Below are 15470 nucleotides of genomic sequence, written 5' to 3' on the forward strand. Positions count from 1 at the left end.
ACTCTATTTTCTCCTTTTTCTTCGTCGCCCCGTTGACTCCCAAATCACCTTCAATGGTTTACCAGTTCTTTTACCCAGCTTTTATAGTAAAATTCAGATTATACTGTAGGCCTTGCGAAATTAACACCCCGAAAAAAGCCCCCCTAAACGCAAAAACCCTCCAGTAACGTTATAACACCCACCCAATACCGAATATAATCTGTGGGCTTATATTTAAATTTAAATCTAACGAGAAGTAAACTTCTTCCAATTATAAGCAGCCCTCTTTTATAGACATTGTTTTGTAATTGTTTTGTTTATTTTAGAATCGTTTTTCGTATGTCACCTTTGTACGTAACATGATGCAATAGCACACAATTACCGTTTTAATGGACCCCAGACCGCGAGAGGTTTTGTAGTATCACTAACATTTCCGTCGCAAGTTAAACTGTATTTTGTTTCATTTGCATTTGTGCATGTTTGAGAGGAAGGATACAAAACGCCTGAAAAAGGATTGAAATATGAATTTTGTATTGCTGTTGATTGTTGCGTCTCACAATTGTGTGGTATTCGCTCATTCAGGTATCGATTCTGTCGATTCAGGTAAGAATCGTTCCATTTATGTCTACTGTGTGAGGAGAACCTATCAACACTGCTGAAACAAGCACGTAAACATAGACAAATTCCCACTTTTAACTCGAGTACATCGAATTACCTCAAGAGAGAAATTACCACCGTCAAAAAGATTTGTCTCAAAGTTGTGACCCCGGCGAATAAACGACCGTACAAGCAGTCATGAAATGCACTGGGCTATATCTTCGTTTCTTTTCAGGATAAAGCGGATAGGCTTCTGCTCAGTTTAAGGTGCTCATTTCAGCACTGCGTAGATAATTATTAAAGGGTATGGTAATCCTTACACCAGGAGAAGCTAATTAGACACGCATTATTCTTTACTGTGCTACTTTGTCCCTGATAGAAGTCGTTCTCGTCAGTACTGATCCATAAAGTAACGCACATTCAGTGATAAAGCATACCGGAGTATTTTGTTTTTTTGAAAAGGTTGTTTTTAGTCTTTTCTGGTTGAAAGTTACCGTTTAGTTTGGCTTCGTCTCAAGGCTGTTGAAACAAGCACCTTTCAGACCTTTGGCCAGTGCGTGAAATGATCTTGCACGTGATTAGTTGAACTGAGGTACGAAGAAAAAAGAAAAAAAAATGCCGCTATTAAATAGATTGGTGTTTCTTTGTTAAAGGGGCTACAAGTTGTGCAGATCTGAAACAAAGATGTTTGGCCTTAAAAGATGGAGAGTACTTCATTTATCCAAAAAACGAGTGTAATAACCCGATCAAGGTTTATTGCTATGCTATGAATACCAATGCTCCCAAAGAATTCATAACATTGATAGCTGGTGTCGAAAGCAACTACGCTTATATCTACGCTCAGCGACTGCCACACAGACCCTACTCTGCGAGATACAAATGTTGGGGAAAGCCCGAAACGTCGAACTACACAGAAGCCGGATTGACGAAGTTCCAAAAAGTTCGCTTAAAACCCACAAGAATGGAAATCATCCGCGACGATTTTACCTTCACACGGTCGGATCCGTTCGGAAGAGAAATTGCTTATGGCTCAGCAGGCGATTGCTTCTCGATGCATTACAATGGTTCTTGTAGGAGGGGGCACTTTAAAGTGAACCTGGCTCATACCGGCTTGCGCTTGAAGGCATCGACAGAATGGCAAGCCATAGGTTTCCCTCCCGGAGTTGAAATGCATGAGTACAAAAGATCGAAGGATGGGACTTTTGTTTCTGCAAAAGTGTGGTGGTTGGTGTGGAAAATGCAGACCGATCGGTGAAATGTTGGTAGAACAAACCGTATGCAGGAAACACGAAGGTCAGTATATAAAAGTTCAAATGTGGCCTAAAACTACTGTTAAAATCGTTACACTAAAATTCTAGCTTTCACCGACCCACAACATCATTAGGGATTGAAAAATATTCCGCGTGGGCCTATGCATAAATGTAAAGTAAAATAAAATGTGTAAAAAGCGTAAAAAGCGTAAGAATGCGGGAAGTTATTCTTATAATTATTCTTATAATTTCACATACTTCCCGCATTCTTACGCTTTTAACGCGTGTTACACATTTTATTTTACTTTACTTTACATTTATGCATATATAGGCCCACGCGGAGTATTTTTCAATCCCTGATTGATGATGCATTGGATCGGCGAAAGCTAGGATTTTTAGTGTAACGATTTCTATAGTAGTTTTAGGCCACATTTGAAATTATATATTATTATCTCTAATATGCTACCGCAATACTGAAGGACAACATTCAAAGATTACGAAGGTAAGTATTTTGCCGGCCTCTTCATTTTTTCCGCATGTTCCCTCTCTACCAAAACATAACTGCTAACCAAAAATGGTTTCCACCAATCAGGGCAGTACCTATTAATTTTTATGGCGGCAAAAAGTGCGAAAACCATGTAATTATCGGGGTCGCCCACTACCTCTAATTATCGAAATAAGGACATGTGACCGGTGGCAATGGCGGGAAATGTTGCCAGTAAACGGTGGTAAGTACGAGGAAAGTTGCACGAGTCAGGTAAATATTTTGCGCCTGATAGCTCAAGAAGACAATGGCTGCGGTCACATCTACGGCGTAACTAAAGTTTATCTATAGTTAGTCTCAAGTTACGTGACGACATACCTAACTATAGTTAGTGCTTTCGGTCGCCTTTGCGGTCACACCAATGCAGTTAACTATAGTTAGTTCTGATTAGCTTTTGAATAATTTCGAATTTAAATTAGTTCATGACAGCCCTTGTTGTTGTTCTGTGTCTAGTTGTTCCTCTATTTTTGCCTATTTTTGCACGGTATCTCGGCGTTGAAGAAAATAAAATGAAGTAAGGATGCTAGAAGCCGAAGAATTCAAGCTTTATTTTTGCTAACATTGGTGATATGTGATTTCTTGGCATGTTGTTTTTCTTTTTTTCTTTCCCTTCACGCTTTGTTTTGCATATTTATGTTCATCTCGCACGTGCCAAAAGAATTGTCGCATTCTGATTGGTTTTTCGTTTGTAAACTTAAGACTAACCCATGAACCCTGCTTGGGTATAACTATAGTTAGTGTGTATTGTTTTGGATCAGCGAGGCGTAAATTTTCTAACTATAGTTAGGGCGAACAGAGAAGCGGTCACATTACCGAAATAGCTAACTATAGTTAAGACGGGAGCTAACTATAGTTAACGCCGTCTTAACTATAGTTAGCAGTCTAGATGTGACGCAGCCAATATCTTCATACTGCTATCGATTGGTAACAGTTAATTTTACGAGCCTTTTAACTGGTTACAAAGGTCTTCAAACACTGGGCTGTAAAAGTATATAGCAGAGAATACAGTTTGACTGAGGCACAGAAACAAATCAAGATTAAAGTTTTTTGTAAGTGTACTGTGATGTTCAAATTGTAAAAAAACTTTAAAAAGAACGGCCAATTAGGTGCTTTACTTCTTCGTAGACGAAGGAACAGCATTACACAGTAATTCGTGATAACAGTTTAGGGGATAAGCAAAGAAGATAATATTCAGCTCTGATGCTATTTGAAATATCGTTCAAAGATCTAGATGTTGTTGCTTTCCAGGCGCCAGTAACCTGAACGTTTTTCGTTAGAGTACGAAGAAGCAAAGAGAATTTGTCTATTCTTTTTTGCTTTTAATGATATTAATGTAATAGTAATGTAAGTAGTTATGCTTTTATTGTAAATAGTCGTGCGTTTTTAACATGAGCCCCTGGCTCGGGAGATTGGGTGACCACTCCCAACGTCAACGACTTTAAATAAATACCATACCATAGTGAATGCAGCCAAACTAGATTAAATCCTTGTTATGTACAGCTTCAGTGTAGGAAGAAATGAACGTTTTATTCTACCGTCAGAAACATATGACACCTCCCTATGTATTTATCTGTTTTTATGTATTTGATATCAATTTTTATTGTAGACTCACCCAAAGAAACAACGCTTTCAACTGCAGTCACTGTCAGTACTGGTTCTGATATTACAATCACTTGCAAGGCGCATGGAGTTCCTTTGCCTCGCTATAATTTCTTTTTCAACAACAAGACGATAAATGATACCGAAGCGGAAAGATCGGGTGTTTTGACATTAACTGCTGTTAGCTTTGACCAGAGTGGAGTTTACAGCTGTACACCTGAATATGCCAAGGGTAGGGGTGTAAAGAAAGAAGTCACAGTTTACATCCGCCGTAAGTACATCAAGGAAGCTTGTACCAGTTTACTGCCCTTGTACTTTAATGGAAGAATACTACAACCCTTACACAGTTCAGATAATGATTAAGACCCGGCTTATAGGTTTAAGAGCTCATAACAAAATAAATGAGCTAGGCGACTCCATTTTATACTTCAATAATTATTTTTTGTTTATTTTGCTTTTTTTCTTCTTCGCAACATATTCAGAGCAACCTTACGTTTCCGAAAATTAAGGTGATGGCGAAAATACCTTTATTCCTTACTTGAAAAAAAAGTATAAACTTTAAAAATTCGAGTATAAAATTGTCTGATTCCCCAGAATCTACCTTGCCTGTGTTGACTTTCTATTTTCAACAGTGACTGTTTATTTTTTCTCCTCTGTCTCCTTACCGCTCGCAAACACCCGGAGAGTGTCTGCATTTAGCCTTTTTTACAGCCAAACACCTTTGACGCATAAATGACGTTTTCTTTAAGGTCTATTTCATCCATTTATTACTGACATTACTGCCATCCAAATTGCCATTCGCCAACCACTAATTGTCCTGTCCGGCCACAACTGAACATCACCATATCATACGACATTAAAAAATGTTACTTTTTTATCAACAGAAAACAAGAAGTGCGGTATAAGACCGCCCCACTCCAAGATAATTGGGGGCAGAAACACAAGACCCGGGGCGTGGCCTTGGCAAGTGTCATTAAAACATCGACATAGGGGACATCAGTGTGGAGGGTCAGTGGTTGGCCCGCAGTGGATCTTAACAGCGGCTCACTGCTTCGATGGCTTAAATCAAACAAACTTCACTATTATTACAGGTAAAACTAATTGTATTTTCTTTATAAAAAATAGAGAATTACTAGCCAAAATAGTTGCATTGTAATGACAACGAAGTTTGCGTGACTGCAAAATTACATTTTCCACCATTTTTTAGTTTATATTATATAAATTCAGCCGTTACTTAATACGTCTTTTTTCATTAGAATGTTCGTAAAAGCAGGCAATGTGTCATTTATTGAGCCTTGAAGTTTAGAATTTTGAAATTGAGATTTATGAAATAACAAAGAATTTCTACGAGGGACATTTCAAACAATTTACTAGCACGTGTACAAAATATGCGAAATCTTCACGTGAAGGTTCTTTCTTTATTATTTATAACCGGTTCATAAAATTCAGTTGTCGGCATTTTAGTAATAGGCCTTATGCAATATAACGTCATATGCTTAAAATTCACCACCAAGCCACGTTTACGCGAATTATTCTCGACCTTCTGCCACCTTCCGCCACCTTGAGTTAATATTCTTTTCATCTTTGCTGCTCATCATAAAATTTACGAGTTTGCACTTCGATAGCGAGGTTTAGTGGTGAAATTAGCCATTCTGACGTAAGCATGCATAAGGGCTATTGCAAAGTTTTGTTCTCAGTTCTGCGGTCGGTTTACTGGAATGTCGCAAATTAACATTATAAGATTAACATTATCATCATCATCATCATCATCATCATCATCATCATCATCATCATCATCATCGTCGTCGTCGTCGTCGTCGTTGTCGTCGTCGTCGTCGCGGAGGCGGCGTAAAGTAATTTTTCCTTAAAATACAAATATTGCAATATTTTGATTGCTTATTTCAAACCAGGAGAACACCATCTCTCGAGAGCAGATGGCCTCGAGCAAGAAGTTGCCATCGAAAAGCTTATCAAACATCCTCGATATGACGAGTCCTGTAACTACAACAACGACGTGGCAATGTTGAAGCTGACCAAACCCCTGAGATACAACAACAGAGTAGGACCAGTCTGTCTCCCAAAGTCAGACTTTTCTTCTGGGACAAACTGCTACATCACTGGATGGGGAACAACAGAGAACAGTACTCAAGCAGAATCACAGGTAACTTACTATAATAAACCTGGAAATATGTGCGCGCAAGCGGGAAGGTCAGACTAGAAACACAGAAACACATGGAAGACTTGAAATGGAGAGGGCAAGGATTTGCGTGCAGTTATTTGTTTATTCAATTGCACAATCAATTTTCAACATTAAGGGATCATGATCAGCTCCTCTTTTCTTATCATGGAAGACTCGGTAGCCTTATTGTTAGTACGTTGTATTCTAGGGCCCAGGGTACTAATTCCTTCAAATGGACAAGAGAAAAGCGCCCTGGAAACGAGGTTGACGTTGCTTCGAATCGAACCTGCCTCGAGCAATGGTTCCAAATTAAGTCCGAAAGAGGGGTGACTTTGAGAAATACTAGCATCCCATCTAGGCGTGAGGGTGAGAGTAGTAGTACACCTAGTTGCTTCATGCCATAGAATCAGGAATAAAGTGCCGTCACCGTAACGGCGCCTTTGACTTTTCTAGAGCAGTCCTATTTTTCTTCTTTCACATTTCTCTCTCCGAATTAAACTACCACTTAGCAATTGCAATGGGGCATACTGAAATTGACTTTTTGGTTCGTTATGAACTTTAACGCTATTTTGAGACTGTATTTCCACATCCCTTATCTGTCATGGCTAACGACATGAACGCCACGCTAATTTTGATACTTAAATTGGGCAGGTGTTGAAAGAAGCCAAACTTCCTCTGGTGTCACGAGATACTTGTCAGAAAAGTTACAATGATTTGAGAAGTTTTGGCTTTTGCATCACTGAGCACATGCGCTGTGCAGGTTACGCAAGAGGAGGTGTTGACGCCTGTAGAGGTGATAGCGGAGGACCGCTGGTCTGTCAGCGGAACAGGAAGTGGCATGTCATGGGCGTGGTCAGCTGGGGTGCCGGGTGCGGACAAAGTGGACGATATGGAGTGTACGCTGATGTGTTGAAGCTCAAGAAATGGATTAAACAAACGATAAAAGATTCATAATCAAAAAACGTTGAAGTAATACTAACTGTATGATTTATTCGTTTTGTGTTGGATTTTTAATGCCGTTAGGCTCACTTAATTAATTTGTTGTTGATAATGAAGTATTGCGACTTTTGAGTAATGGACACCTTGCTTGTCTCAGTTGTGGTTGTTATTAGCTTGCAATGTAGGTCCACACTTTCTTGGCTCGTGATCTAATATTAATTTTCCTTCTTTACATTTATCCCCTTAACTTCTTCCCCGCGAACCTGTTGCCTCACCCCACCTTCCTTGGTGCATTTTTCTAGCACACCCCTAATCCCGTGACGTACATTTTTTCTCTCCCCACCTATCTTGGCGTATTTTTGACACTACCCTACTCTCTTAGTCAATACGACTGACCCAAGCTCACGACTGCGAATTCTTTAAAGATCGCTTGCCAAGAACGTCTGTACAGCAGCTTAGGTTTCAGCAAACGTAATGATAAAGATGTTTACAGAGGCAAACCACAATAACCACAATAAATTAATTGAAATGTTTTGTGTAATAAACAGGAAGCTGTAGTTTGATATTTCATATGACTTCATCTTAGCCTTAAGGTTCCGTGTGGAACAAAGGGCGGCGACAACACGACGCCAGCCTTCCCTGTTTTGTTTATGTTTTGCTTGATTCCAAGTGATAATGGCTTCTTTAGGATGTTCTTTCACCGACATCCTTCATATTTTCACTAGCCTTCCTACCTTGCTTTTTCCCTGAAGGTACCACTCCAAGATTTGCCTCGTCGTGTTATTCGTTAGATGTCGGCTTCCGCAAAGAGCGATCCAATTTCGCCGTTGCGTCTCATGATCTCTGTCGGGTTGTATTTTTGTTCTGTCCTCCTCAAAAGTCCCTTATTGCTGATTTCTCCCGCCAATTCACCTTGAAGATCTTTCTTAAACATTGGTTGGTGCTTTATGCTTGATACATGTATCCATTGCAGACTTAGTGTCCGACGCGCGTCAATTGGACAATGATTACCCCCCCCCCCCCCCCCCCCCCCCCCCGCAAATTTACAACTTTCCTGGATCGGTTACAAAAAGAGATTGGTTGAATAGCGGAGTCGTGCACGGAACAAACAAGCTGTAACAAAATATTTTATTATATGCGTTCCAGGAGACTTTTATTTGCTTTCCATTGAAATGTATTGCTTTGAACAGTGGCGGTAATGTTGGAGCTCTTTTTAGTTGCTCCCCTTTTCAATCGCAGAATTCTAACAAAACCTTGCTTCGTCAGGTTCGTCACGCCGTAATCCATTTTCGAAAATTTTCAGAAGAGAATTTTCGAAATGAACTTTGTCATCACAGCACACGGTACTGCGTGAGAGAAATATCTTGTTATGGTTATTAAATCCAGCCGATTAGGGATATGATGAAGACAGATAAAGTTACATTCTTTCATCCTTTAATTTCGGAAGTTCCCTTTCCCGGTTTTGGTCTTAGAATTTCCAGCAATTTTAGTTAATATTCAGCGAAAGTCAACTTTGTGAGAGTTGTACGACAATTTTTTTCTTCTCTTTTTTTAAAGGAGCTCAACTGCATCTGAAACAGTTTAAAATGATTTTTTGTTGGGTCACGTACTCCGATAAACCGATGTCAAGTAAGCGACGGACAATTGTTTGCAGGGCCTAGAAAGACAAAATAAATTATTTGCAAACAAGATATGTATAACAAAAAATAGTTGGCATTTCGAAAAAGTTTGCAGAGGTGCATAAACTAGAAAAATCCTTTGCAGGGGAATATTTTTCATACCCCCCCCCCCCCCCCCCCCATGGTCCGTCCTTAAAAGCGTAGGATGGTCTTCCTGCTTTGAAAGGTCAGTCTTGTTATTTGTTTTGATTGTCTAGTCTGTGCCATGATCTAAGACTGAGCACGAAGGAGAAATTTAGTTTTGCGGTAGGTATTGGCGCTGTTTCGGTAATTTTAATCTTCAATTGTGGTTTTGAGTGTTCTCCGAACCTGCGAGATGCGTTTTGGTCGACTACTGTCAGTATAAAAGTATATTCTTTCCTATTTCACGTGCACACCATTTTGTGGTTTCTGGTCGTTTGGAAAATAAGCTTTAACAGCCTTTTTCTGTCACAGGAATTAATGTGCACAACCTGTTAAAAAATGTCCCTATACCCCTTTGCAAAATCGAATCACGAAAAAAAATATTTGGCCTTTTCACGCGTCATGAATGATAACCAAACTGTTTTCACGTTCACGCAAAAATCATGGCGATTCCTGTTTAGACTATTACGCTTGGAAGGCGTAAAACTGCAGAAATTAAGATCATGCACGCGACATAATAGTTGACAAAAGTTTCATCTGTTCAAAACTCAACCACAGAGCTGAAAACAAAGACGAACATTCACTAGAACACTGAAAGGATCAGAAATTAACTCACGCAAAACAGGATGATTCACGAATCACGTAAAATGCAACTCTTCGGTCACGTTTAGGTTAATCATTTCGTTCACGTGCACGTGAAAATATCTTAAATTGGGAATCACGTGTCACAAAAAAATGAAATTGCGTTTCATGGAAGGATTTAAGTTTTTAATACAGTGAAACCCCGCTTTGCGGACACCCGCTTAATACGGACACCCCAGTATTACGGACAGTTTCGTTGGTCCCGACGAAAACCTCTTAAATTAACCCGCTTAATACGGACTCCCGTTAATACGGACAACGGACACTTTTCCGTGTCCCGAGTGACAAACTGCCATACATTGTCAACCCCGCCTTAAGGACACTGTTTATCTGTGCACTGTCAAATTTCATTGTCGCGATTATTTGCTAACTTTACCCTGGTCAAATAATGACAGAATTCGACGAGTTAAAACAATTTTATTACAAAAAGTAGCTTAATAGCGTGACTTTCAAAGGTTTTGACGAATCTTCAGTCCGCCTGGTTGTGTCGCAAGCTAAAAACTTTCGTGCAAAGTTAAATTACCGACTTTTTCAGTAGAGTTTCAGTTGCAGTTGCAAAGGAAACTTTACAGAACATGTTCGCTTGCTGTGGAAATGCGTTTTATTTCTTGTTCATCGATAAAACGTGTGTCCGTGACTTTTTTCTGAGACCCCGCTTAATACGGACACCCCGTTAATACGGACAATTTGGCATGTCCCCTTGGTGTCCGTATTAACGGGGTTCCACTGTACTGACTATTGTCGACCAAAACGCTAAGAAAACGCAATCCGAAGGTTTGGCGATTACGGCTACGCATACCACAGTTCAAAATTAAAATTACCGAGACACCGCATGAAAAATTCGTCAAAACAATAAGCTGTTTTTCTTAAAACAAAGCAGCAATATGAACGGATTTTATCTTAGATTCCTGTTTCGATCCTGTTACAGAGGGTCGGCGTTTATCAGCGGAACCACTCTACGCTGGCAGGTTTCCGTTAAGCTCCTCCCCGCCGTCTGTAGTAAGTTGTTGTACGCCTACACTGATTGTCAGTTGATCTGAATGATCAAACCGCAAACTCATGCAAGGATTTTCGGCTTTGAACTACCGTAATTACAATACGGTTTGAACTCAAGGTATAGGATTTCGTCTACACGTTGTTTGAACCAGGCTGTGCTGTTGTTGGGAAGTCATATCTTTCGGTCACTTTGTTATCAGGTAAAATACCTTTCCTTTGTTTCACTCTGATGTTTGCGCACAATACGTCGCATGCGACGCTCTGGGCATAGCGGGCGACGAGGACTAAGAGCTTTCGTAGATCTGACTGAATTTTGCCGCTAGTTGCGAATTTAGCAGTTTACGGCTTTTTATGGAATGTTTGTTTGCGCCAAGGACTGTAAAGCAACAGTTCTCATGCATCATTTCAACTCAAGAGGCAGCGATTAATCAATCAAATTACAAAACAGAGCAACAAAACACCGCTCTTCTACAAATGTAATGCCATCCTAGAGGCCAGTGTACGTCCTTATATAAGCTGTATAGATATTTCAGTGTAGCGCCAAACGTTCCGGGGGGGGGGGGGGGTACTACCTTATATACGTATTAAGAACTTCCAGGTGTGTAATGGGGTTCTAATTTTGCCCTTTTAGTTTTAGATGGGGTCGCTAAATGGAGGGAATTACTTCAAATTTATATCTTTCCGCTTATCTAAATCAGGCTGTTTTGAGGTGTGCAAAAATATATTGATCTCAGACGGAATAGAGGTTTCTAGATCCCTGACAAAGTTGAATTAAGAAACATGATATCTGTGGTATATGCGGTCGATAGGAAGCGACATAAGAAAGTTCACCAAGGTAAAATTTGTTATTACCTTGAGATCAGTCATGGTTTGCGGTGGTGTGACGTTTCACTTCCCACGGTGCTCAAATCGCTTCAGTGCAAATCAGTGCGGTTGGGCGGATCAGTTCGGATAGAATGGTTATTCCTTACGGTAGACAATCGAAGCGTCGTGTAACTTTGTAGTCATAAGGTTTTACGCTTCCTTGTTTCCTTGTTTGCGTTCGTTCTTTTGCTTGCAGACTTCCAGTTAATAACATGCATGATTGTTGGCAAGACATCCTCATCTTGCCCGCTTGGGTAGCCAATCACATAGCAGGATAAGGCTCATCTAACACGCTCGCGGAGCTAGCCATTACAATAAACTGAGGTCGGATATTTTGCTGTAATAAGTTATTAATACATAATAATAAAACCCGTCTGATATGGCTAGCCAAGCTGGGAATAAAGCGTGATACTGATTTGTCTATTTACAGCATATTTCAAGATCGTGGATGACCGTCTTTTAGATGACTTCAAAACACGAGATGTTTTTAAACCAGGAAAATAAGATGTTGGTACTATTGCTATCTCTGTTCCTGTTTTGCAGCACTTCTCAAGGAAATGGTAAGAAACAAATACCATTGCTTCAGCTTTAATTAACGTCAGGGGCAGATCCAGGCCGGATTTTTCACTAAGCACGGCAATGCAAAACCAAAGCAAATGCGAATTGCGAATTACTTTCGTCACCAACCGCTCTATAAGTTATCTTCGTTTAGTTGACAACAAACCAAGTGCCTTTGTGGATAGATTTATCATTCTTTATGTTTTTCCTCTAACTTCTACGCCGATGAATTGAAATAATCAGTTACTTAAGGATAAGGACCGGTTTTTTTAAAAAAATTCACGATTTAGGGCGCGTTCGTTTTTTAATTGGGATATTCTGGAATAAAAATATATATTCCGGAACATATTCCGGCTATTCTGCTCCTGGGAGCAGAATAGCCGGAATGGAAATCCATGTATTCTGGAATGAGAAGAGCAGCCAAACGAACGCTAACTCGCATTATTTCAATTATTCCTATTCCGGATTGATCCCAAACGAACGCGCCCTCACGCGCCCTTAATCTAGCCGTTTGTCTATTGGTTGTTACAATTCCCTTTCAAACTAATCTATTTCTATTTACATTTTGACAATACGATAGCCTCTATGGTTTACCGTAACACCATTTTCGCTGAGTTTTATACGCTCCCGAATCTCTGAAGAGGGTTATAATGCATATTAAACACGATTTTTTTATTTGCAATTTGCAGTTCATTTCATCATTCTTGTTACATTTCTGGCAGCCAGTCGTTCTTACTACAACCGATTTATTATGATTGACAAGGTCACGCCACAGGGTTTTGCAAATTACTTTAGATTAATCTTGTCTGTTTTATTTATAATTACTGACCGATATTTTACGGTTAACATATTTTACGGCTAACGGTTAAAACTTTCCAATTTTTACGCCTAACGGCTAAATTTTTGGCCGTTTTACGACCAACGGTTAACCCCATTGACAACCTTGGTTAGTTGGGAACAGCACAATGAGCGGCGAGTGGGGAAACACCTGGAACAGCTACCGTTCTGTAGTTACAACCTCGTTCCCAGGGTCCCTCTCCCCCCGCTCTTGGGGGCGGGGAGAGAGAGACCCTGGGCGAGGTTGCGGTGTAATGTTGAACGTCTAACTGGTAGTTGTTTGTCATATTTTTCTTAAACAGTTCAATGTAGTGGAATCTTAGTACTCTCTTGGGCATTATATCAAGTCCTAAATATCCTGAAAACTATCCGCCGTGGTCCGACTGCATCTGGTCTTTTGACTTGCAAACAGCACGCGTGCGTATAGAATTTCTTGACTTTGAGGTAAGACCAAGAGTAGGTAACCCGATTATATTAGTTGCAAAAGAGTGGCCCCAAAAGAGTAAGAAAGAGGCTTGAGCTTTAGCAGTTTTTGTAGACTTTTACAAAGGCCCACATATTGCCATCGGCCAGGCGTAAAATTCCTGTACGCTAATTTCCTGCGAAATGTAATTTTCTTTTCGTGTCACTGAGAAGTTGGCAAAGGCCATCTCTAGCTTACCTTCGACCCGGGGGGGGGTACTCCCTATAATGGCCTATACGGGGAGGCTCCGCACGAAAGGGGTACCTTTTTCAGGCTCCAGGTATATAAAAGGGTAGGGAATTCACAAATTTAGGTATATGAAAGCGTACGGAAATCTTCCATAATGATATTTTAAAAGGCCTTTACATTAAATATTTCAAGCAGACGCAACTTTTGGATGTATCGTCTTAATTTATTAAGCGCCATAAAAAAAATGACAAGGAAACATCCCGTTTTAGGTAAATGTGATGTAGTGTAGGTATATGAAAGGGGTGCCTTTTTGCAATAAAAGGTATACAAAAGGGGTACCTTTTCTATCAAAATGGTATATAAAAGGGTAAGGGGTTGGATCTTCGGGCGGAGCCTCCCCGTACAAAACTTTTTCGAGTACCCCCCCCGGGACCTTCGACTGTGAATCAAAGGTGGCAAAGACGTACTGTCTATGATTTTGATCAAAAGTGCCTTTGCCTTGTTGACGATAATCAAAGGTAAGACAGATGTGCTGCCAAATGTGGATTTGATAACTGTAAAAGCTGCATTGTCAAAGGCGGTATCAAGGGTGTTCTTAACTTTAGTTTGTCTAACCTCTGAAGATAGTGTCAAAGTTAGTCGTGCAGCTTTGTCTTCCCTTTGATGAGAATCAAAGGTGGTGAAAGCCAACTTTCTGTGCAGTGCAAAGCCAGTGGAATACTAGGATAGAGTTACAAAGAAACAAGAACACAAAAATTTAGCCAGTCTGTCAAGCCAGTCCAACTGCGTTTTCTCCAGGCCACCGTTTCATAGTGACATTTTATCGGGTGTCTGTATTGAAGTGTGTATGAGCCGCAGGGAACAAGGAAACTGTCGGTAAAAGCCAAGGTGGGGTTCGATTATTTTTCTAAATATTGGCGTTTGCATGACTTTAGAAAAGTGATTTTTGAATTGCTCTATTGTTTTTAGCTTGAAGATGATAAGCAGTGCATTTACGATGCTGTGACGATCTACTATGCTAACAGTTCTGATAACTCAGCCACAATTTTCAAACCCCTGTGTGGTGACAAGCTGCCTCCAAGCTATGAAGTCCAAGCTGCTGGATTAATGGTGCGGTTTAAAAGCGACATAAGTGTTCAAGGAAAGGGATTTCGAATGAGATATCAGAGCTTAGGAAATATTAACAGCATACGAAATAATGGGCCAAAGACACGAAGCTCTCTTAAGTTAAAATGCATTCTTAGTCGGGGGGGGGGTACTCCCATAAATTTCGGATAGGGGTGTGCCGCCAAGGTTCTTAAACCCTTACCCTATATAAGGATAAAGAAAGCGAAAATTGATACCCTTTTTAAGGCCCCAAACCGAAAAATGACACCCTATTCAAGGGAAGGAGAAGCGTTCCGTGACGACCCAAATAGCGGCTAACCGCGCACGGCCAAACACAAATCTTTATAAAATCGCTTTACTAATACTTGAACGGGTAGTTCAGTTTTAAGATACCTTTTTTCGTTTATCTGGGTGTTTATTAAAGCTGATAGAATATAGGTACCCTATCTATTAGGATCACACCAGGAACAAAATGCCAAAAGGATCAAAAATGATACCCTATTTAAGGACCGAGAACCTCAAAAACCATACCCTATAGGGCGGCACATACCTATATAGCCCATATATAGGAGTACCCCCCCCCGGGTTCTTAGTATTGTTTCATAGCAATGTAGGCTTTTGCATTCAAACAATACTTAGAAGACTGATCTTTACCTAGGAGGGCTTTGTGAATGTGGCTCTGAGGCAGAGGTAATAATGAGGTAAAGCGTTATTTTTTATTTATTTTTGATTTGTTGAGACTGTTGAACTTTTACCGATTCTACTGAGACAGAGTCTGTCTAGAAATCGGATAGGGAATAAATTAAATCAAGTTCATCGAAGGGCTGATGCACGGTTCAGTGCAGTTTATACATTTGAAAACTTTAGATAAAATAAAAAAGGGTTTATCATGTACGTAATTGTGGTACTTAGAACTATTTGTAAC

At 40.1% G+C, this 15470-nt stretch overlaps 1 protein-coding gene across 1 annotated transcript in view; it reads left to right on the forward strand.

Annotated features, from left to right (window-relative positions):
- Window positions 1-7889, forward strand: part of LOC144645152 (trypsin-2-like) — a 50321-nt gene extending 42432 nt beyond the window's left edge. The window contains exons 2-7 of the mRNA XM_078504631.1: window positions 390-582; window positions 1230-1869; window positions 3977-4240; window positions 4854-5060; window positions 5880-6130; window positions 6800-7889. Of these exons, the coding sequence (XP_078360757.1) occupies window positions 1749-1869; window positions 3977-4240; window positions 4854-5060; window positions 5880-6130; window positions 6800-7102 (1146 nt within the window). The 5' untranslated portion in view covers window positions 390-582; window positions 1230-1748 and the 3' untranslated portion in view covers window positions 7103-7889. The remainder of the gene's footprint in view (window positions 1-389; window positions 583-1229; window positions 1870-3976; window positions 4241-4853; window positions 5061-5879; window positions 6131-6799) is intronic.
- Window positions 7890-15470: the final 7581 nt, after the last annotated feature.

This window comes from Oculina patagonica, chromosome 3 (genome assembly GCF_052425735.1).
Source record: "Oculina patagonica isolate OP01 chromosome 3, crgOcupat, whole genome shotgun sequence".
NCBI classification, from domain to species: Eukaryota; Metazoa; Cnidaria; class Anthozoa; order Scleractinia; family Oculinidae; genus Oculina; species Oculina patagonica.